The sequence below is a fragment of the Pygocentrus nattereri genome, chromosome 18 (genome assembly GCF_015220715.1).
Source record: "Pygocentrus nattereri isolate fPygNat1 chromosome 18, fPygNat1.pri, whole genome shotgun sequence".
NCBI lineage: Eukaryota > Metazoa > Chordata > Actinopteri > Characiformes > Serrasalmidae > Pygocentrus > Pygocentrus nattereri.
Window position 1 is genome coordinate 16,755,600 of NC_051228.1, and position 24,438 is coordinate 16,780,037.

General features: G+C 39.1%; 2 protein-coding genes across 5 annotated transcripts in view; one reads left to right on the top strand and one right to left on the bottom strand.

Annotated features, from left to right (window-relative positions):
• Positions 1-12,371, bottom strand: part of lrrc75bb (leucine rich repeat containing 75Bb) — a 46,329-nt gene extending 33,958 nt beyond the window's left edge. The window contains exon 1 of the mRNA XM_017693616.2: positions 11,674-12,371. Within this exon, the coding sequence (XP_017549105.1) occupies positions 11,674-12,000 (327 nt within the window). The 5' untranslated portion in view covers positions 12,001-12,371. The remainder of the gene's footprint in view (positions 1-11,673) is intronic.
• Positions 12,372-17,164: 4,793 nt separating this feature from the next.
• ggt1b (gamma-glutamyltransferase 1b) overlaps positions 17,165-24,438 on the top strand; it is a 31,346-nt gene continuing 24,072 nt past the window's right edge. Inside the window, exons 1-2 of one of the 4 annotated variants that reach the window (XM_017693613.2) lie at positions 17,201-17,303; positions 18,377-18,422. The gene's annotated coding sequence lies outside the window, so the exon portion shown is untranslated. Of the gene's footprint in view, positions 17,304-18,358; positions 18,423-24,438 lie in introns of all 4 variants that reach the window. The other 3 variants (XM_037547551.1, XM_037547550.1, XM_017693614.2) reach the window with 3 other exon arrangements.

The window sequence follows — 24,438 nt, forward strand, 5'->3', positions numbered from 1 at the left end:
ATTGATTTATTCCTAAAAATATATTTAATTAGGTTTTCAAGATCTGTGCTGGAACAGGCCATTTTCAGCCTTGCTCATACACACTAATGGTGGCATACACTGAAAAATTCTATTTACACTGGCACAGTTGAATAAGATTACATGGAACTGATACACCATGAACCTCAAACACTGCTATCTCATATTTATGTCCCCAAAATATACATACAACTGTCCAGGAAACCGGCTTTAGCTCCCACATCTTTAACAGGGTTATGTACAGCTTTCATTCAAAGCACTTTTCACTCCGGACAGCTTCTCAAAGCTTGGACAACATGGAGCAGCTTTGCTTATTTTTTGACCCTGAAGAGACAGACGGGCAGTTCCACCTTTATTAGCATCACAACCCCAATAGCAGCCTGTAAGCAGCCATGCTGTGAGATTTTATCCACCTTCTGAGGGTTGAAGCAGATCAAATTAAACTGAGAGTCTTCATATCTTCATAGTGAGATAACTTTACTTTGTGTTGTTGAAATCAAAGCGAGTAGCTAGTATAGCTCATGTTAGCTACCAGCAAGCTCCAAAGGACTAGCCTAGCTAACTATGCTCATTTCCACAGAGGTTCATTTTATTTTCCTGCTGTGTCTATTTCCACATGTTGCTTCTGTGTGAGCCATCATGGTGCCTTGCTGTAAACCAGCCAATAGTAGAGCACATCAGATTATTCATGAGCCCACCAGAAAACGGCTCATTTAATGAGTATTAAATGGGTGTGTAAAACCACATCCAGGCATTTTTCACCCAAAGTCACACACCATCTATGTAGACATCACAGAGCAATTTAAAATAATAAATGTGTTCTGTGCATAAATATAATCATACACAACCATAACCACTCATACAAACTTGCTCTAAAGTAATACTGAACACACTCTGCAACCGCTCCCTCCGTCTGGAGTCATTTAACATTAATTTGAACAAATCACTCAGGACACACTGAGGCGTGATAATTTTTCTGTTTTTCAAAACCAGATTGCGTAGAAAAACACCACCAATTTACATGTTGTTACTGTTTTCTCTTCTGTCCTTTAGAGGAGCTCTGTGAAGATCTCATTCATTAACTTGTTTTTCTCTCCATACGCTCAGCTTCAGTTCATTTATCTGAACTGCAGATGTTGAAGCTAATTGAATCACCGAATTGAAACTCATCCTTCATAGTGACGATGTGAGTTTAATGAAGATCCAGAGAAAATCTCACTGTGCGCTCTCTCCTGCATTAATGAGAGGAGCAGGATTAACCCCGGGGGTCCCGCGCTATCACATCGGCTTTGTTAAGACTTTCCTCTGAACTCTGAACAGAGAAAGATCAATATGTGACCAATTAAAGCGATAGTTTGGAGAAAAGTCAAATTCCTGTTCTTACTCCAAATGCAGTCAAAAGATGCAGATGTTTGGTGTCTGAAGTTTGCTTCTTTAGTTTTAGCACTAAAGCTACGAGGCTAATGCGGCTAACAAGAAGTGGAAGTCTATACTTTACCTATTATCTTTAATGTTAACTGCATGACTAACATCACAGACTCAGCTCAAACTATGTGAATCCTTAAGGCTACGTTTACACAGCAGGTAAAAGAAGCCCAAATCATTTGCGTGTCAGTGTGAACAGCAAAAAACACACTGAATCTGACCTTTCGGTACTGAAATCAAATACGTATCCGATACGTGGCAATGCGACTCAGTCTGAACAGCCAGATCAGAATTCATGTGACTTTTACGTCAATCCAACTCTACATTCATCAGACTCATAATAGGCTGAGGTTTCTGTACCAAAAATTAGAAGACACTCATCACAGCGGCTCCGTGTTTGAAGAGGTTTCAAACGAAACGGCCGGAGGAAAAGAAGTGGCTTTGGCCGAATAACGTGCCCTTTTTTCGGCAAACTCGAACACATTCTGGGTGATGAGCCCAGCTGACTCTGAAGATGACTCTGAAAGCTCTGGGAGTGACCAGCATTCTCTGGCCATCATGACCGTTTACCTTTGGATGAGCCACCTCGTGAAGCATTATTCTTTTGTGCATGCAGGTCAGTTAAGAAGCTGATCTGTCCAGAGTGATGTCGCATACAGATCACATTTAAAAGATAATGTGAACAGCCAAACAAAAAAATCTGATCTGGTGATAAAAACAGATTTGGGCCACTTTTACCTGCTGTGTAAATGTAGCCTAACACATGTGATTGTGGTTTCTGACACAGTATGCAAACTTGAACATTTAAGCAGATTTCTAGATTAAAACATTCCAAAAAATTTTTTTAACCGAATGTGAAGAAATTCGGGTTGCAGAGATATCTACTTTAGTTAGCATGCTAAGTGGCTAGCCCAAACGATCCTGTCTTGTAATACCTCTCTGCACCTCAAGAGGCAATAATGAGCAAATTTAGTATTGAGTAAATGCAGTGATGGCTGAAACACTTTGAAGGCATCCATTATCACTACCTCCCCGCAAGAAATCACATTAGACAGCAGAGAAAAGAAGTGACATAAATGGAAGGAAAAAGTTAACGTTAACACTGGTGCTGCTTTCCACTGCTGGAGACTGGAGCTCTTGGAGTAACAGGGTGTGTCCACTTGCAACTTTGCATTGCACTATCATATTTATTTCAATAGAGAGCTCTGCTGCATCATACATAATGGTTTGCGGTGCAGTGAAATCTGCCTCATCACACGGCGAAAAAGTTCAGCAGATTTCAACTTCATGAAAATGAAATTCATGAAATTTGAATTCATGAAGTAACTAATCTGCCAATGGTGGACTGGCCTGCAGAGGAACAGCAGCTCTCTTTCGCTGCACTGCATCCATTGCAGTTTTAATACTAATGAAAATATCTGGTTGGAATACATTTGATTGGATGTAATTTACTTGGTTTGAGCAGAAAGGCTAATTTAAATCATACAGACCTCACAAGCTACTTGCCAAGGTAAGGAACATTTAAGTCTTAGTTCTTCTCAGTGGTTCTTCCTCATGATCTTAGGAAGTTTTGCGTGTTTTTCTTCTCAATGGTTCTTTTTAGGTCTCTTTTTAGGTCTACTCTTAGGTAGGTTTGAGTCTTGGTTCCTCTCAGTGGTTCTTCTTCATAGTTCTAGGTAGGTTTGATTCTTGGTTCCACACAGTGGTTTTTCATCATGCTCTTAGAGAGTTTTGAGTCTTGATTCCTCTCAGTGGTTCTTCATGCTCTTAGAGAGGTTCTTCTTTTGAGCCTTGGCTCTTTATGCAGAAAAGTTGGAGTAAAGCTGTTGTTTTGTTTTCTGTTGTTAACAGAATGGTTCTAAAATAAACTGAAGTGAATCAAGGTGGAATTTGAGTCTCAGTGACGTGGAGGGTGTGATCTGCGGTGATCTGTGGCGAGCATCCTGAGACTCTGTAAACCCTGTTAGAGACCAGCACCTGCTGGAGCGTGGGGTTTTGGGGCTTTGGGAAAATCCCTTTAGAGGCTTTAGGCAGTGAAGCTAAGGCTTATTCACTCACTGAAGCTCAGAGCTCAGACTGTACCAGCCCAAACCAGCCTGCATCGCCATCACCAGACACGCGGCACCACTTAATCACAAACTCTGAGCTTTTAAAGGGACCACGTCCCACATTTCTCTGTTACTGTGTGCTTGCTCATAAGATGAATCAGACAGCCTTCTTAATGAGTCACTTCATGACTTCTTCAGGCAATCCGGTTACAAATATTCTTCTTCTTCTCCCCTCAAGGAGAGATGCACCTCTAAATATTATGGGATGGAATGATTCACCTCAGGAGCTGAAAGGAAATGGATTAGGATATGGATATGGAGCCCATATCCTGCATTCTTCATATTTTATTTTTCCCCACTGAGCTCCACTTACAACGTTTGTGTGCTTTTATGTATGAAAAACAGAGAGTAAATCTGTTACTGTACCTTTAAGACTTTTTGTGCCTCTTTCACAAAGCAATCTGGGCTTTACTGCTGTAAATGGAGTATACTCTAATGAACCATTTTTGTGACATCACAGAAGCTGTTTTTACAGCTTTGTTTCCACAAACGGTATAAACAGGTACTGCAGTCCAAATTAAAAATATCAGAGAGATGTCTGGCTCCGCCCCCTCCTCCCCAGACTAGGAACATATGTAGGTTGCCAGGTTGAGGATACTAAACATACTTTGACAGCGGAGAGTGACGACGAGCCCTACCATTTAGGCTGATCAGCTAATGTTTACGTCTGCAACGTTTTTATTGCTCGCAAATTATAGACCAGCTTGTTACCCCAAAAACAAAAGCCCACTGGTCCGAATATACATCTTGAACAAAGCTGAAGTTTTTCATTTGTCAGTGTTTTTGTTTGAATTCCTTTTCCACCTTAAATGGCACACTTTTTAAGGTGAAACAGAAAATTTGAAAAGGGAGCTGACTTCAGCCTTATCTACCTGGATAACCTTAGCTAAAACTCACTGCTCACTAGCCAACTCGGCATCTGTCTTAGGCCTTGGTCAGATTGCCAGCCCAAATCTGATTTTTGTCATAACCAGATTGTATCCAGATTGATTTTTGATAGGCTGAACAGCAAAAAAAACACATTAAATCAGATTTTCTGCTAATCAGATCCAAGCCACATTTGTAGGCGGTTTGAAATGCGCTTTCAATCGTATTTTTACAGACACGTCTCAGTCTGATGGTCTGGATGCCCAAATCGGATTTCAAAGTGTCTTTGGCGTCACTCAGACCACGATAAACAACAACGATATCAAATCCAGAGTGATAAAGTGCTCCAAAGATTCATGATTATGAAGAGAGTTTTGAAGAGTTTGGAAGGTGAGGAGATGCTCCTCCATCTCCTGCATTCATGTTTGAAAAACGATGGTTTTTCAAGGGCTGTTTAGCAAAGAAAATTTTTCTAAACAGAACCACGAACACTCAAAGAACCCTTTGCATAATTAAAGGTTTCTCTGCATGGTGGTTCTTCAGCTTGATGAAGAATGTGTTGTAGATGGTTCTATCCAAAACTTTTTTAAAAAGAGTTCTATGTAGCACCAAAAGCTTGTCAAGCTTGCTACAATAGTAGAACCCCCTTCGGTACTGTATTGAACCATCTACAGCACATTCCCCATCAATCTGAAGAACGATTTCACAGTGCAGAAAACAATTTAATCATGCAAAGTATTCTTTGAGTGTTCATGGTTCTATGTACAACCACTTTACTTTACTAAAGAACCCTTGAAGAACCATCTTTTTAAGTGGGTAAAATCTAACATCATCTCTGAAGATCCAATTCATTTGCTTGCTTCCAAGGCTGCCACACGCTGTGTTTGGTTGGTGGCCAGTTTGTTTCATATCTGGCAACCCGGTTTATCAAAACAGTCCTGGGAAATAGACAGTAGGCAGGGTCACAGGCCAAAACACAGGCTGTCTGCTCCAGAGATTTTAAAGGAGAACATACTGGCTGTAGCACTGCTGTCAGAGAAGCCAGAATTTCTATTTAGCATGTTTCCCTAATCTCTGATGGTCTTTTTATGATTTCATACAGCAAATATTACACATTGTTCCATCAACAATGTTTACACACGAAATCAAAATATCAGATACAAGAAGTAAGAACAATTCAGATACAAGCTCTTTAATGCTACTGCAGAGTGACACACTTGCTTTGTTTGTCTGTCCATTCAGGCCTCAAAAATAATCAGATGCATCACTGTAATCCCTGCACATCAAGTACATTGTGAAAGGGCTTAAAAACTACTCAGCTCAGACTGTATTAGTTTAGTCATTATTAGATTGTTTTTCTCTGTAATGCCTTACTTATACTTTTATGAGAAGTTTCTAATACCTTCCTGCTGTGCATGTCTTTTATTTTACTCTTTATGGTTTAAGTTATTGTCTATTGTTTTCTGTGAACTACTTTTGAATCCAAATGCCTCCAGCACTCGTCTGCCAATAAAGAATTAAAAGGGCCAATGTCCTACATTTTTCTTGTATTATGTTGTCCCTTCTGAGCTGCTCTTATAATGTTTGTATGCTTTTATCCACCAAAACATTCACAATTCATTTCCGCAGGGCATTTCCCAATCTCTCTTTAGCCTCAAGCCTAACCCTCAAGTCACGTACTGTTGTGATCAAATCATGTAGCTTGTTCAAGAAATCACAGCATCAAAACAGTCATGTTTAACACTGCCATCAACGTCTGTTGAAAGTGCTGGCTTGAAACACTATGCTAGTTTTTGGATGACATTAAAAGACCAATTAAAAATGCATAGACAATATAAATCTGATACAAAATCATATTTCCGTGGGTGTAAAGCATGCAGAATGGGACTGAGCTGGCTTACATTTATCATTTATCTTAATATCTTCATGAAGAAACAGAAAAAATATACATTTTTTAAAAATCCAATTGTATGTATTTTGTGTGTTTCATTGGGTCCAATTTGTTGATATAGTATGTCAAATTTAAAAATAATTGTCAAGTGATGATAAATAAAAGATACCAAACATTGTTATAGTTAATGCTGTATATAAAAATCAAATGTATTTAAATACAGCCAAAAAGGCAAAAGACTCACAAGCTGTTTTAGTTAAGCCTGAAGTACGAAAATGAACTCTGATCTGATTGGCCGCCTTGTATCGTGCCTAATTAAAGAAGAAGCCCAGGCTGAAAATACACCTCAAAACTTTAGTGTGAAAGGGCGGACCTGAATTGCTGTAGGCTGAATATACACAAAATATAAAATATAGACAAAAGTATTGGGGCACTCCTCCTAATTTTTCAGGTGTTTCAGTCACACCTATTGCTAACAGGTGCATACAATTAAGCATATAGTCTTGCAGTCTCAATAGACAAACACTGGCAGTAGAACGGGTCGCACTGAAGAGATTTTTGTCCGAAGTGATAGACCACACAAACTCACAGAGTGGGGGTGCACACAGTGCCCATCCTCTGTTGCATCAGTCACTAAAGAGTTCCAAACTGCCTCTGGAAGCAACATCAGCAAATGAACTGTGTTAGGAGCTTCATGCAATGGGTTTGGTACAGGAGGGATAATGCTATGGAGCTGTTTTTCAGGGGTTGACCTAGGCCCCTCAGTTCCATTGAAGTCTGTGGGAACACTTTGGGGAAGGCCCTTTCCTGTTCCAGCATGATTGTGCCCCCAGTGCACAAAGCAAAGTCCATAAAGGCATGGCTGGATGAGTTTGGTGTGGAAGAATTTAACTGGCCCTCACAGAGCCCTGACCTCAACCCCATCAAACATCTTTAGAATGAACTAGAACGGAGACTGTGAGCCAGGCCCTCTTATCCAACACCAGTGTCTAACCTCACTCCATAATAACGCATAGGGATTTAGAATGAGATATGATGAAAGCTCTTGTAGGTGTCCCATTTTTTTGTCCATATAATGTATGTTTACTGAGTTCAGAAAAACAATTAATTTTAAACAGGCTGTGATTTTCACATAGAGTTTGTTTTGATACTTTAAGAATGTTTATATACTAAATCAAACTCCATCAGATTAATAAAGAGGGAACATTCAGTTTCCCTTATATGAGCTCTTTAATACCACTACAGCACAACAGGCCTCACAGTAATCAGATGTGAATTCCATCACTGTAATCCCTGCACATCAAGTACATAGTGAAAATGGCTTAAAAAGCTCTCATCAGCTCAGACTGTATTAGTTTCCACTTATTATTATATTGTTTTTCTCTGTCCTTATTTGTGTTTAAATGTTAAGTTTGTAATGTTTTTTGTTCTGATTTGCATGTTCTTTCTTGTTTATCATCCTGTTTACTGTTTGTTGTAAACTAATTTTGCCTCCAGCGCTGCTTTCTGGCAGTGAGGTTTTGTGAGTTGTATGACTGCAATCAGCTCACAGAGCTTCACTGCAGCCATTTCTAAAAGCAGAAGCTGCAAGGAACTATTTTAGGGTTCTCCACACTGACCCTGTAAGGGAACCCTGGTCAGTGTCTGGCAGAAACACACACACTCAGCTTCTTTGCACTTAATATTTATTATATGATTATTATTATTAATAATAATTTAAATCATGCTGATTTCAATTAAACTATGTTTTTTAGCTTTGCATTGTTTTACCTTTCTGTATGATATACTGTCAGATTTTGTAGGTAAATTTAAAAAGTGTTATATTACTTATAATATTCAAATAAAACAACATTAGGATTGTGTGCACTCTTTAATGGCAGTCTTTTTTTTAAAGCATTTCTTTCTTTAAAAATCTTACAGTACTGTTTTATGGTCTGTATTAAACTATGTGAATAATAACAATAAAAACTCTTTAGTTTATTCTTTAATAATTCTGAATCATATTAAAATAATCCAAGGCAAGTGTATGCAAATAAACAACAAACACTGCACCACAGATACAAGTGAGACAGCACTGTTCCTATTGATATACACATCTGTATCAATGTCAAGGTGCAAAATACAGGGGGTCCTGTGGTCCTAATCTAAATTCTAAAATAATCTAAATTGTTATCTGCATTGTTTATCTGCTTCACCCACAATCAGCTTCTTTCTTTGGTGTTCTTAAATAACTAAAGCTGCAGCAATGCAGTGCCTCAGGGTGCGCCGTATTAGACTGGTTCACCCAGTTGGTCCTTCTTAGTCTAGAAACTGTAACTCTGCTGGGATTCCTCTTAAATACTTTACAATGTGCTGCAGCATATCTGTAAATCTGAAAACTTGCCCAGTTTCCCAAGAAACTGGTGGAAAGCGTGAACTGAAACTTATTTCAGCGCCACTATGGTGAAGGAGGGCTGGAGGATGAACGCCCAGCATCCCGGATTATTATTAGGTCTGAACCCGAACATTCGACTAGGTGTTCACTGGCTATGTATTTGGGTTTTAATAGTTTTTTGGCTAAATGTAGCCTATCAATAAAAATGAACTGCAAAATAACATTGTTCGGGGTTCTCAGGAGAAACGTAGAAAACTTGAGGTTCCCGTCCATAGCGCTACTTTGAACAGCAGCAAACACAGCAATAAGAAACACAGCCTCTCTAATGCTAACAGCTAAAAACACAGCCCTCTCCTCTACTCCAGAAAACCCACCTCATTCAGGCTCTTCAACATAAAAGTCCTTGAACAAATTAATCTAAAACAGCCCAACATAAACATTTCTTCTCTTTAAAAAAAACTGAACTACATACAGTGCACTGCAATGGGCAGCTACCAGTCGTGGACAGGAGGTTAGGGAACCAGCCCTGTGACCGAACGGTTGCCGGTTCAATCCCCTCGGCTGATAGTACATGACTGAAGTGCCCTTGAGCAAGGCCCCTAACCCCCAAGTGCTCCCCAGGCGCCATGGATAGGGCTGCCCACTGCTCCGGGCAAGCGTGCTGACTGCCCCCTAGTGTGTGTGTTCACTGGTGTGCATGTATGTGGGTGTTTCACTGCATGGATGGATTAAATGCGGAGGTCTAATTCCTCTGTGTGCAAAACAGAGTTGGCAAAATTGTTCTTAATTAATTTATACCAGCTGGTCCTGGCTCTAACAGACCCTTGAGCCATGGCTATGCAGATGACCACGCCCAAAGGCTGACAGATTCTTTTTTGGGATTGTTTTTGTTGTTTATGTCAGTTAAAAGGTCGGTCTTATAATGTACGATTGGTGTTTTGGGTTGGGCACCGTCAGGCTAATGTCTATGCCGTCCCCTGTGGTTTCAGGTGGTCATAGGTGCCTTTCTCCTGGTGTGTTGAATAAAAAGGATTTACATTTATTGTGACTTATTTTCTGCTGACAGCATAATACATTTGTCATTGATTCCTAAGTGTGGCTGCAAACAGCTCCGGCCATACAGGACCCTCACTGTGGCTGTGATGTTGTCAGGCCCAAACTGTCCAGTAGGAATGACGCTTTCTTTTCCATCTTCTCCTGATGAAACTTAAATCTGGGCTTTAGTGTTTCCTAATCCTGCGCCTCGAGCCCCCTGTTTCGAAAATTTGAGCTTTTTCTGGTGATCCAGTTCACCTGATCTAAATCCAGAAGGGCTTGTTAATGAGCTGATTAATCAAATCTGGAGCCGAAAACAAACTATGGACAGGGCCATTCTAACAATGATAATAAGAAGGGTGCAATATCACTTTTTCCTTTTCTGATACTGAAACCTTAAGTATAAGCCGATACTGATATTGAAAATGGATTTTGTCTGATGATGATATTAAAACGGTAAATGCCAGCTGATAGCAATGACAATACTGTTATTGACATTGCAGCCTAGAGCACTGACTGATAGCAAAACCGATTCTGAAACCTTCTGTATAAGCAAATATAATACTGAAACCATGAGTATCGGCTGATAGTGACACCAATACTTAAAGCTTAAGTATTGTCTGATACTGATACCTTGAGCATTGTCTGATACCAATACTAATACTGAAACCTTAAGTATTGTCTGATACTGATACTGAAACCTCAAGTACTACCTGATAATGATACAGAAACCTTAAGTATTGCTGGATATTGATACTGAAACCTTAAGTACAGGGTATAGTGTAGGGTGGTTACCCAGGCAGGGGATTGAACCCTAGACTACAGTGTAGAAGGCAGAGGTGTTACCTTCTGAACATGACAAATAACATAAATGACAGAAGTAAAAGCCAGAAAACTTATGCAAGAAGTTTCTTCAGTAGGAAAGTAGCTGAGGGACAATCCTCACTTCTGAATTAAGTTATCCAGTTAACTAAGAAATGTGCTCAGGAAGCCACTGTCTCAAAGGGGAATTCTACCAATTTCTCAAAATTTATGCAAAATAAATGTTTACAATTGCAATTTAAAGAAGCATGATTTTGAAATCGCAATAGCTGTGACTTTTAGAAGTTATTAAATGACTATAAAAATTATAGTCTATATTTTCAACAACACTGTCTTAGGTTTTAAGAGTGGAAATTGAATGCAATTTCATAGAGCTTGTGTACTGCCTGTAGATAAATCAGACTTAATCAAACTTAAATTTTTGTGACATCACAACTGGCAGTCTGGCACACTACATTCAGGGGCCAAGCCTCAAGCCAGAAAAAGCGGATATTCTGAACTTCCTGGACAAAAAAGTCTGACCTTCAATTTACACTAAACAGTTTCAATTTAAATTGCAGTCAGAAAATCACAATCAGATATTTTCCATAAATCGCTCATTCCTAGTTAAGATGTAAACAGAGTCGTTCAGGATGGTTTGGTGTGAAATGCTCCGTTTTAGAGAAACTTACCAAGTCAGAATTGTTCACAGTGGTGGTGACAGGAACCAGACGTCCACCTCTAAAAGCTCCCTCACAGAAACTTATTACATGAAATGGTTATGAATTCACTGCCTGATGACTGAGACACTATTTTATGATAGTTTTGAGAACTTCATGTAAATCCATTCATGGTGGAGGGATACATGCAGAAAACGTATAATTTCATATTTTCCACTATTTCCCCATCATCAACATTCCATATAAAACCCAGAAGACACGTGTAGGTTCACTGGTGATTTTGGATAGTAAATAAAACGTCTATATTTGTGTTGTAGTCATGGTGATGCCTGGTTCCTATCACCACCGCTGTAAAGACATCTGAACTCTCACTAAACCACTCTGAATCACTCTGTTTACATCTCACATGTTGAATTATGTAGGTAATTTGGAAAGTCAGTGGACTTCCCCTTTAAGTTCCCGCTTCTTCTTTACCTTCCTAAGTAGTTTCAGCACGTCTGCAGCCTCCTCCACTTTCTGCTCCTTCAGCAGCTTCTGGATCTGCCGGACCCAGGCGACCCTCCTCTGGTACGGGCTAGGGCTGGACCTGCTGGACCTGCGCAGGACACTGGGCAGCTTCTCTGACCTGAGCATGAAGGAAGTGAGCAAAAACTCTCCTCCAGCTCCAGTTCCAGCTCCTGCGTCTCCAGCTCCTCCAACCTCGCTCCTCTGTTCGTCTCCACACCCTCCATGCTGGCGAGGTCTTCTGAAGAACGCCGCTTCTCCATCCAGACTGCTCTGCCTGCTCAGCTTGGAGCCCATGTCCAGCAGCAACGTGCAGAGATCAGACGGGCAACATCAGTAAAGTAGTAGTGAAGGCGGAGAAGTGGACAGAGGAAGAAGAGCGGAGTGGAGGAGGAGGCGTGCAGGAGCTCCTCGCACGCTCTACATGCATTTCTGTTTTATATATATATATATATTCTTTTCAATGGTACGTCAATTTGCAAATAATCCTGAAAGCGCAGAGAGTTGATCCGGTGATGAGTGGCTGTGTTTGCTTTCCTTTCTCGGCGTCTCTCTCTCTCTCTCTCTCTCTCACTCTCTCTCTCTGTTTGGCTACAACGCACGACTGAGTGGCGCTGTTTAATTTTCCACCCATTTTCCAGTTAGCCACGCCCCCCCGCGCTGTCATTGGCCAGTAGTTCAGACCCGCAAGCAGCCCGCCCTGAATATACTCCTAGCCATTCGCAGCGAGGGGGAGGATCGCTTGTGGCCAATCACAGCGCAGCATAGCTGAGATTAGTCGGAATATAGGTGGGAAATAAAATACTGGTGCTCTGCTCTCTTCGGCCAGTCAGATCGCGCGATTTCCCCACGTGTGTTTAATAACAGATCTGGGGCGACGCCCACTGCGTGGCTGAAAAAAAAACGTACATAAAATAAACCAATAAAGAAAGAAAGAAATATATGAAAAAAGAAAGAAGATTAGTTTACCCTGTTTTTTTCTGAGTCGTTCACTGCCTGAAAGACCAAAAAAAGTGAAATGAAATCAGAAGGTCAACGCCACTTAAAGTCAAAAGCAACGATTAAAAGTAAATTCAGAGATTTGATTCTAAACACAATGGAAACAACTGCTGAAGACGTGAAAAGACTGGGAACTAGGTGAAAAAAATTAAGCGTAAAGTATAAAAGTTCCTTTGTGTGCACGTCATTTAGAGTTAGAGGTTATGTTTCAACAAGGGCCATGAACAGGAATAAATGAATGAATGAGTGAATTAATTAATAATTTAGTAAGTGAATGAATGAATAAATGAATGAATGAACAAATCACTGAATGAGTGAGTGAATTAACAAATGAGTGAACAAGTGAATGTGTAAGTGACTGAATGAGTGAATGATTGGGTGAGTGAGTGGCTGAATGAATGAGTGAACAAATGAGTGAATGAGTGAGTGACTTAAGAATTGATCACATGAGTGAATGAATAAGTGAGTGAGTGAGTAAATGAATGAACGCTGTTCCTTTTCACATGAACTTTTTGGAGATACAAAGTTGTATTCTGACAGTAACGGGATACAGTGCTTAACTATATACCTTTAAACAACTATATGCAACTGTACATCACTATACGTAGCTCTGCATATGTAAGTTCAGACTGACTAGCAGACTGACTGGGTTTAATGTATTGAGGGAATAATCACAGTTCTAGTGTAATTAGTTATTAGTTTAATGTTTGTGCTGATTTTTTGGTATTATATTGGATTAAATCTGTTTTACAGCAGCACACTTGAACAGTTAATGTTGCACCTGGAGAGTGAGAACGCTGTTCAGGCTGTTGAAACATTTAATGTAGCATGCTGTGGCCTGTGAAGTGTGGAAAGGCGTTGAAGCATAGCAAGAGTTTAAAGGTTAAACACATTAAACAGGAACTTTCTCTCTGTGCTGCTCTGGTTAAATGCGCACAGAAATGTGTACAGTATCACAAGATGTTTGTTCAAGTGTTCTTTAGTAAAGAAAGTGGTTCTATATAGAACCATGAACACAAAGATTTTTTGGATGATGAAATGGTCTTCAGATTGATGGAGAATGCGCTGTAGATGGGTCTTAATAGAATCCTTTTCTAAAAAAGGTTTTATGTAGAACCATATACAGCACATTCTCCATTTCATCACTTAACTCATTAAAATCCCAGGCTTATTGTTCAGTAACTGCAGGGATTTTGATGCAAAAGTGGTTGAGCTATTGTTAGGTTATAAATGTGTGTAATAAAATTTTGGGCCTGCTGGTGGGCCTTGGCCATTTAAGTGTTTAATCATGCAACCACTTTCTTTTTAGTAAAGAACCCTTGAAGAATCATTTTTTTATGAGTGTGGACCAGCAACGGAGCTTAGTAAATCATCCAGCCTCTGTCAGCATTGGAGCTACCAATTTTATGCTTCACTCTGGTGCAGCAATTACATTATGGGAACGAAAATTCAGAAAAGGAGCTGGTGAATCATAAACTGTATAACTGTATGAGATGAAGTTGTTACACTTTGTTCTCCTCGTTTTGAAAACTTTTTCTTAAATTAATTGCTAAAAGCCCTAAAGTGAGAGGTATGTGCACATCTGTCTAACAGACCAAATCTGAGTGTGGAATGGTTGACTGTATATCTGAGTGGATAACTCACATTCAATCAGCATGGAAACAACTTAATTTACAGTAAACAAAAATCTAACAGACAATTCATTGGTAATAATGGTAAAATTGTGTTGTGTTTGAGGCTGTAATGTCAAATGTACCCAAGTATTCAACATATTCTTATGTTTGCCCAGCTATCTAAAGCAGGTAGAGCTGCTACAGTATGTCCTCTAAGTTTTTTTTTTAGTACTGGTGGCTACTTCTTTTTGCAAAGTTGTAAACAAGCAAGATATGCCACTCTTAGCTTGTCCTCACTGGCTAGCTGGCTAGCATTAAAATGAGCGAGCGAGTAGGTTAAATAAATGTTTAAAATGCATTTCTTTGCATTTGTTAGTATACATTTCAGCTGTAAATAATTGTAATAAAGATTACAAATGTAACTAAACGGTACTGATCTCTGTGATCTGCATTATACTTTATATTAACCATGTACATATGCGGTAAGGCTCTCACAGACAATGTATTTGAAATGTATTTTAATATATGTCTGTATATTTTTATTTAGGAAAACACCATTATGAACATGAATACTTCTTTATTAAACACTGCAGTGAATGTGTGGCTGCTGTAAGCTCATGTTTATGTGATAAAAATGAACCACACAAATTTGTTATTTGTTACAAAAAGTTATTGACCTGAAAGTTTAGAAACTTTTAATTTGTCCAGTATCTTGCCTAAATAAGTTTCTGAATTAATATAAAATCCTGTTGTATCAGTGCAAAGATTGTGCTGTTATCCACCCAGACGTAAGTTCTCTGCTGCTGTGATGTAACAGTGATTTGTTCAATAAACAGTCAAATATGGTCTAGAACTGTTCCAGTAGCCGGTACCACTAGCTGAGCATGCTACAGCCAGAGCTGGTTTATGAGAAGCCTGGCCACTTCCTACCCCCCCTGTTATATCAAAAACAGGACTGCTAAACAGCAGAGGACATCCATCAGTGAGTTCTTAATGAATGGGAGTGAAAGAGCCCAGAGCTTTTCTTTAAGTTTAAAAAGTAGAAGGTTGTATTTCACTAAAAAAGCAAATAAAACTTGCCTAGAAAACTGCTAGAGTGGGATGATTGGCGAGCGGAGCAGCACATTGGCTGTTCACGCTCACTGACGTCATAAACACACATTAGGCCCTGTTGTAAACTGCTATAACTCGAATTTAAAAGCTCTTAAAATATAACATTGGTGTTAAAATGTTTTATGATATTCACTGTTCAGGAAATGATAGCATTCTTTTACATTACAAATGTTTAAGCATTTATAAACTATGATTTTGCTCAAATGCTCCATATCAACCCATTAATTTTGGACTCACTCGGGAGCGCCCTCTAACATTTGAGAAAACCGGAACACATTGCAGAGAGTGGTAATTCTCATCTCTACAAGTTCACTACTACAGCTTCAGAAACCGCAGCATGGGCCCAATTCACCCACTGAAGCTTCATTAACACATGGAAAAACACAATCCTATTTTTTCTAGCCAAAAACTATGTTTTTGTATATGGGGCCATCAATAGCATCAGAAGTGAATGTTAGCTTAAAACACCTTCACACATAACATGAGCTAAATATCTGCAATTTTAGGGTTTGCAGACTCACATTTGTGCGAGTGAAGTCAAGTAGCTGGTGTTGGAGTAACACAATTGAAACTGTTTTCTGGTAAGCTAAGATATTAACCTTCCAAACATGCACAAATTAGCTCCTCTGTGCACCACGTAGCAAAACTTTTCACCACTTGGCAAAAAGTTTTTCTTATGGCCTAAAAGTTATTGGATGAAATCTTACTGCATATTCACAGTGAATATTTATAATTCACTTAATCACTCATGTCTAGCAGGCTGAAATTTCTACACTAGCATTAGCAGTGAAAAAGCTTTTGGTGCTTTATAAGGGCTGTGCTTCACATCATGTCCATGATAGTGTCTTTGGCATAATAATAATAACAACAACAACAATAATAATAATAATAATAATAATAATACACACACACACACACACACACACACACACACACACACACACACACACACACACACACATATATATATATATATATATATATATATATATATATATATACATATACATACATGCATACATAAAACATATAACTAATTTCAATAATGGTTAAAATGATTAATTTTGATGATGTCCTGGAATATTTATTTATAAGTATTATATTATTTATGTATAAGTAAATATTTATAAGTCATTATAAAGTCAAGTTTACCACATCATATTAGATTTGACAATAAACAATGAGAATGAGCACAAAGGGCAATGGCACTGTAGGCCAGATTAAGAACATTCTCATCCTTCTTAACTAGATTTATCTACGTAGATAGAGGGTAAACTGTAAATATGAATGTGTTGTTAGATTTGGATTAGTCATTTTAACAAATAAGTAAACTGTAACTGTCACGATTGGCCCCTCCCAGTCTACTCCATGTGCTTTTTCTGTTTTGGTCTTCCATTTGCATTTGTTTTGATTCATGCCCCTTGTTTTGTGACTCCACCCCTGATTGTTTTCACCTGTCCCTCGTTTTCCCTGTGTACTTAAGCCCTGTGTTAAGCCCTGCCCCTTGTTTGTCGGTCTGTTTGTTGTATTGGTTTGTCTTGACGCTGTTTGGACTGTCTTTGTGGTTTGTTTTAGTTTTCACTTATGTCTGTCCACCCTTGTCTTGGTATCGATTATTGGAACCTGGACTGTCTTGACTATGACCCTGGATTTGCTCCTAATAAATCTCACTTATCTCAGTGTATGCGTCCGCCTCCTCGCTCCTCGTCACAGTAACATCCTGTCTTGCCCTGCTTTTATTTCTGTGTTTCTGTCTGTGGCTGTCTCCCTCTACGTTACATAAAGAAAATTAAGTTGGTTGAATTATTCGGTTTTACAGTGAAGGAACTGCTCATGATCCAAAGCACACCATCTCATTTGTCCAGCATGGTGGAGGTAGTATGGCTGTTTCCCTTGTATCACTATTTCAATCACTGACTGCAATTTAATTTATGATTGTTAATTTGCAGTGGTGGACAGTAACTAAGTAAATGTAATTCGTTACTGTACTTAAGTTTTTTTTGTGTATCTGTACTTTACTCTAGTATTTCCATTTTGGGTTACTTTTTACTTTCTATCCACTACATTTCAAAGTCTAATATCTGACTTTTTACTCCACTACATTTTGAGAAATCTGTTGTTCCATTTGGTTTCTGTGTGTATGAAAATGTAACATGTCAAAACAAAAGATTAAGTTACAAAATAATCTTAAACTGAAACTTTACTTGTTTGTAAAAGTGATTTTAGAGCCACTCGGTTTTCCCTGATGGAAACTGTTTGCCTTCAGTGTTTTGTGCTAATGATCATTTTAATAGACGTCAGCGTCACTAATTAATGACATTCTGTTAAAAGACTGGTTTACCAAGAGAGACGCTGGAGGATTTTCACCTAAAATGAGTTCAGGAGGCGAGTCTTGTTACAAAAATGATAACAGGATGTCAGAGCCATAATTAATCTTTTAGTACTTTTACTTTCGATACTTAAGTACATTTACAATTTAAGCAAATACTTTTGTACTTTTACTCAAGTTGAGGTCTAGAGTAAGGACTTCTACTTTTAGTGGAGTAACATTTTACCTTGGGTCTCTCTACTTTAACTCAAGTAAATGATTTGTGTACTTCGTCCACCTCTGTTAATTTGATCAATTATTAGTCTCCCCCAAAATGTGTGTGTGTGATTATTTAATTACAATTCTCCAGTATGCTGGAAGATAGCTAACATAACAATAACATATATGTATATGAACTTGACTGTGTTTGAGTAGAAGTAAAAAGTTATTTGAAGGGTAAATCTATTTAAAACAGTACTTATGTATGTTACTGAGTAAACAGAGCTGGTTATGGATGAATAAAGGTCATTCTTACACTGTGTAATAAAAACACTTTGTTTTATGATGCTGGGTTAAAGTTTAAAGCCACTATAATCGATTGACAAGTGAGCCTTGTCTACAGTGTGTCACTTTTCTGTAGAAAAGACAAAGAGCTGAAGCCCGATCAGCAGCCTGACAAACAAAAGGTAGGAAAAAACTTTATGGGTTACTTTTCTTACTTATAAGATTACAGATGACAATGGCAATAAATATACAGTGCAGTAAGGGTACATAGAACATAGAACAATGTAATAAATGCACAAATTCAATACATAAAGCATTTTTATGTAAATGGCATACAAGGGTTATTTAAACTTTGTACAGTTTTATTTAAACTATTGTACAGCATCAGTAAAGCTGACAACATTGTACATGCTGACAAAACTGTACCATAATTCACAATTACTGCATTTATGTTCATATGAGGCTCTTCAAATGTTCTTTAATACAGAAAATTGTTATATGTAGAACCATGAACACTCAAAGTACCCTTTGCATGATTAAGTGGTTTTAATAAATGAATGAACTAGTTTTTCAGATTGTTCAGATTCTATATAGAACCATTTTGAAAGGGTTCTTTATAGCACCAAAAAGATGCTGTATAGAACCATTTCACTATGCTTTAATCATGCAGATAGTTCTTTGTGTTCATGATTTTATATAGAACCATTTTCTTTATTGAAGAACCCTTGAAGAACCATTTTTAAGTGTGTAGCCTAATTCAGTACTCAAGTAAAAATACTGATCACTGAGTAAAAGTAAAAGTGTTGTAAAATAAAAACTTGAGTTGTTACTTATGAACAGAGTACCTTACAGAACTGCAATGGAACTTAATACATCCAACATGTCTAAACACAGGAACTAAAATTTGCACACAGCTTTTTTTCTCTTTCTAGGAACGTTTTGGTCTAAAATAAAATGCTAGATCTCAAAAGTCACAGATGTAACCAGTTACAGAGAAGACCAGATATTAACAAATCAGAATAAATTCAATCTCTAAAAAGAAAATAGTAAATAAATATGAACTGATAAAATGGAAATGTAAAACATAGATTATTTCTGCAACGTATGGGACCAATGAGGAGGCGGACGCATACGCTGAGAGAAGCGAGATTTATTATGGGCAAATCCAAACTCGGGGTCAAGATGGTCCAGGGTCAGGGAGCCAACACGGATAGATCGGGGGACAGACATGACAAGGAACATAGTATCAACACAATGGAGGCCAGAAGAAACAAACACCAAACAATATCAAACTTCAAACAAAGACCAGTGAGAGACTAGGGAAAACACAGGGCTTAAACCCAGGGACAGGTAACGAGATTACAGGTGGTTAACAAGAGGGTAACAGGTGAAAACAATCAAGGGCATGGTCTGGAAAGAAGGGGGCAGGACTGGGAAGGAAGTAAAACAAAAGCACATGGATGAGACCAAAACCAAAACAAAAGCACATGGATGACTGGAAGGGGCCAATTGTGGCAGTACCCCCTCCAAGGTGTGCAGCACCGAAGCACGCCAAACAAAAAACAAAACAAACACAGGCACATGGGACCAAAACCAGAACTAAACAGGGACAGAACACTAAATACAAGGTACAGAAGACGGAACAGGCACAGGACAGGGCAGGCACAGAACATGGAACAATAGGAGCTGAAGGCACAGGCACAGAAACAGAGCAGAGACAGGAGGAGATCGCAGAACATGAGCCAAGGGCACAGACACAGAAACAGGAGAAGAAACAGACTCAGAAATACTCTTTCTTCCTTTGAGATATCCATACAAGAAATATTTTTATTATAAGAAATGTTTTTAACCCTCCTGTTGTCTTCAGATTTACTTTAAACCTCCTGAAAATGATTATAATTAAAATTGTTACCCAGGCTGATACTTTGTTGACTACCTAAATAGCCCTTTAAATAAAATATATCACCCCTCCCATACATCCAGAATACCTTTTACATAACATAGTTCCCCCCTCAAGGGTCAGCTGGCCTGGCAACCCACACAGTCCAAACAAAGTTCCTGAGACATACAGAGTCCGTACGTGCCACAGGGTGCCAGATTCACGCCCCCAGTCCTCTCCTGAGGCTGTATTCTTGGTGCAGTGGCTCTTCAGCATGCTCCACCCCAGGTGTGCTTTCCTGCTCTGCTGCTCGCAAGTGGCTAAACACCAGCTCCCCAAGTGTCCCATCTATTGTTGTGCTGATTGTTGCATCCTCCTCCTGAGTACAGTGAAACATATCATTGCTTACAGTCAAATCCAGGGCTACTTGGGGTAACGGCATCAACAGTGGCCCTCCTATCCATCACTTTCCCTATCTCTATTGTCAACTGCATTGAAGGTGTGATGCTCTCCCTTTTGCTTTGACTCTTCAGGAGCTACTGTCTGGCCATCCATGCTGCCAGCAGCTGCCTCAAGAATTGCTGGAGGGCTAAGGTCAATGCTACTAGGTTGTTATATTGTTACAGCACCAAATTCACAAACATTCATAGTGCTTTCCCCTCCAGTGCAAAACACAGTTGCATTGCGGTGGAAGCCACCATCCAGCTGTAATATTGGGCATCACTTTGCAGCTATGTGGAGTCTGGCTCCCAGACAACCTCGCAGTCGAAGCACAGCAGGTGGATGCATGTCATATTCCTCTGCTGGGCTCCACCTGGGATCTGCTGCCGAGCCTAGCTTCACAGTTCCTTTGCCATCTTCTGCCGGGTTTGGTGTTTTTTCATCATTTCGAGTTGGTTGAGTTTGAGTTCATTCATATCCCACTTATGACACCACTGTGGTGTCAGTTTAGAAAAACATATAGAAAACGTAGATAAGATATGGAATGCTGTTTTATTTTAAACAGGCACTGCTCTGGGCACAGTTTACTCTAAGCCACAAAGCTACACTAATAACAGCAACAACTTCAACAACGACAACAGAACAAGAACTGTGCTTTTCTTACCAGGAGCTACTTTGTATACCCACACCTCCTGAACTTCCCATTGTAGGATGACCCACAGCTGACACCAAAATATGTTTGGTGTTGCCCTTTGTTGTGTAAACTATGAATGTCCTTGCAGGAACTATATTTCCTCACCTCACAAAATGGGAAATGGCAATGTTCTTGTGGGAATTATGTTTTATCCTTCTCTGTGTTGTGTGATTCAGTGATTCTCACAGTACCACAGATTTGGTTATGTTATGTTAGGGCCCTAAAGCAGAGAGCAATTTTTTGAAGATTATAACATTGTATTTTATAGTAACCAAAATATCATCCAAAACAAATGTGTGTGATTTTTTATACAGCTCCCCAAAGAAAACTGATGCATACAAATGTGTACAGAACACTGAAAACATATCATCATGCTAATTTTATACTTACTCAGTTACCACATTTAATTAGGAAAAATCATTAAATATGAAGCAAAAAATAATGTAAATCATTTATTTAGAGAAAAAAAAGTGTTAAATAATTTCAACATATACACAACCTAAGTTTTACAGTTTAAATTAGGTTTAAGCATCAAATTGTGTTTTTTTTTTTTCATAAATAATACTTCTGCATCTTTGCTGTTTATAATTCACAATATCACCCAATAACAATACAAACAATACATAACAAATATGAACAAAGTGTTTTCGTTGGTGAATTCTGGAATAGAACATCAGCTTTTTTTGTCATTTATTCTAGCTTTGAGCTCATTTTCATGGCTTCAAAGTTGTGGGCAAACAAGTTTATTTATAGAGCACCTGTCATTCACTACTGTCATTCCAAGTGTTTTACAAATGAGAAAATACAGAATCAGATAATACAGACTTGTTTAAAAAAAAATAAACAAGAATAGATGTGATTAAAGCATGATTAAAACAATAGATTTAAAATAGCAAATGATGAAATTAAAAATTTGCACAGTAACGACTGTGGGATGTCCCAACAGTAGAACATACAGAATTATACAACTATTTTTTATATCAAATTCGAATAAAAAGTCAGACGTATGTGCTGTGAGTGTTTTTTTTTTTGGTCAGTGGAAGATCTCGCTGTTCTCCAGTGTGCAGGGCTTGTGTGTGGGGGTTTGGGTTAACATGAGGGGTTGTGAGTGTGGGGCAGGTTGCTGTGGAGATCTCAGACTCTGATTCTCTCAGTGTGAGAAATTGTGGTCTCCTGTGTTGTGGGCTTTAATTCAGTTTGGCTGCAGCTCACTCCCACACTGCAGGGATTTATCAGCTCTGCTCTCAGACAGCGCCGACTCTTTCACACGGACTCAACTCCACACAGCACCGACTGTTCACAACAAACTTCACAGCAAGGAATTAAGAAAAAAAAACCCAAAATTTATATTCTCGAAACACAAAATGGAGTGTGTTACTTTTCAACACATACTACATGTGTGTGTAGCTAAGAATCATTCTGTGTTACAGTTTGGCTGTAATCTTTTTATACAATCTATGAATTATTTTGTATCTATTGGTATCTATCAATATTCATTATGAATTAATCAGTATCTACTATGATTTATTCAGCATCTACTATGAATTATTCAGTATTTATTATGAATGATTCAGTATCTGCTATAATTTATTCAACATATATGAATTATTCAGTATCTACTATGAATTATTTAGTATATACTATGTTGCGGTCTATGCAGTATTCATTTTATTATTGCTCAAACCTATAGATGAGGATGTGAGGTAACCTGGATTTATGCGAAGTTCACAGAACAGAGCAAGACAGAGAGAGAGCGAGAGAGCGAGAGAGAGCGAGAGAGAGAGAGAGAGAGAGCGAGAGAGAGAGAGAGCGAGAGAGAGAGAGAGAGAGCGAGAGAGAGAGCGAGAGAGAGCGAGAGAGAGAGAGAGAGAGAGAGAGAGAGAGAGCGAGAGAGAGAGAGAGAGAGAGAGAGAGAGAGAGAGAGAGAGACGCTCGCACCAAGGATGCTTCGATAAAATGAAAGAGTTTATTGGCTAAATATGAAACTACATTGGACTACATTCAATGATGGATGAAAGAAAATAGAACAAAACACAACAAAAGGATAAAAGTTAAAAGGACAACATAGCTCGCGTGAAGTGGTTCAGTTAAATGATATGAGGCAGGGTGGTTCTTGTGGAAACTTAACGTGGGAAACTTAAACTTGAGAGTCTCTGTAAAGAACTAACTGGATAGGAGTAACTACATATGGCTGGGTTAGAGTTAAGTACCTATTAAACACTGTCTTATTGAATAAATTGGCGTCAGAGCCCTGATGGCCAATTGATGGAGCCGGCTTACGTGGGAATCAGCTGACTTCCAAAGAGCTGTCTTTGAGGCCAGAGCTCATGCGTTGCTTTGTCTCCTCGGTGGTCGCAGAGGCTGTGTTGCCGTGCAGACACGTGCCTTCCCGTCAGGGATTGGTGAAGGCGTCTCGTTGGCATCTGAGGATGGCGTCTCTTGGTCATCTCAGGGTGGCGCCTCGTGGGTGGCGTCTCGTGGCTGTCTCAGGTTGACGTCTGGCAGCCTTTCACTGGTTAATCTGCTCACAGATTAGTGCGTGGCTCTGAGTGTGCTGCTGTGTCTCCGTGGCGTCCGACCGCTTGTTATTTTCCTCTGTCCGGTTAGATTGCAGTCAAAGTTCTGAGGCTGGTGATGCTAACTTAACTAAATACCTCTCTTTAGCAGACAAGAAACATCTACCTTCCTTCTCTGAGGGTGGCCTAAACCGAAGGTCTGTAGACGGACTGATCTAAGCAGATCTGATCCTGGAGTGTTCCAATTCTGGCCTGTCTCTCTGACTAAGGCCGGCACAAACTTAGGAGTTCAGCTATCTTCTGGTTGAGAAACGCTGACTCCTGCTCACTCTGTCTATCTTTCTGTCTCCATCTCTGTCTAACAAAAGTTCTGTGCCCTGGGGTTTTGGAATGGAATGTAAAATGGAATCTAAATGGAATATAAAAAGGCTAGGTTTGTTATATATTCTCAAAGCAACCCTTTTCTTGATATCTATGGATTGTATGGTGGAAATTCCGTATTGGTGCAGTATAAAGAATGATTTCTGTTAATTCATAGCTTAGTTAAAGTTTGGGAAGATCTGCAGCTGGATTCCAGACCAGGATTTATGACCTGGTATGGTCTGCCACATGGAGCAAAGGGGGTTGATGGCCTCCCACTGTGTCTGTATTTTCAAGATAAAATCCTT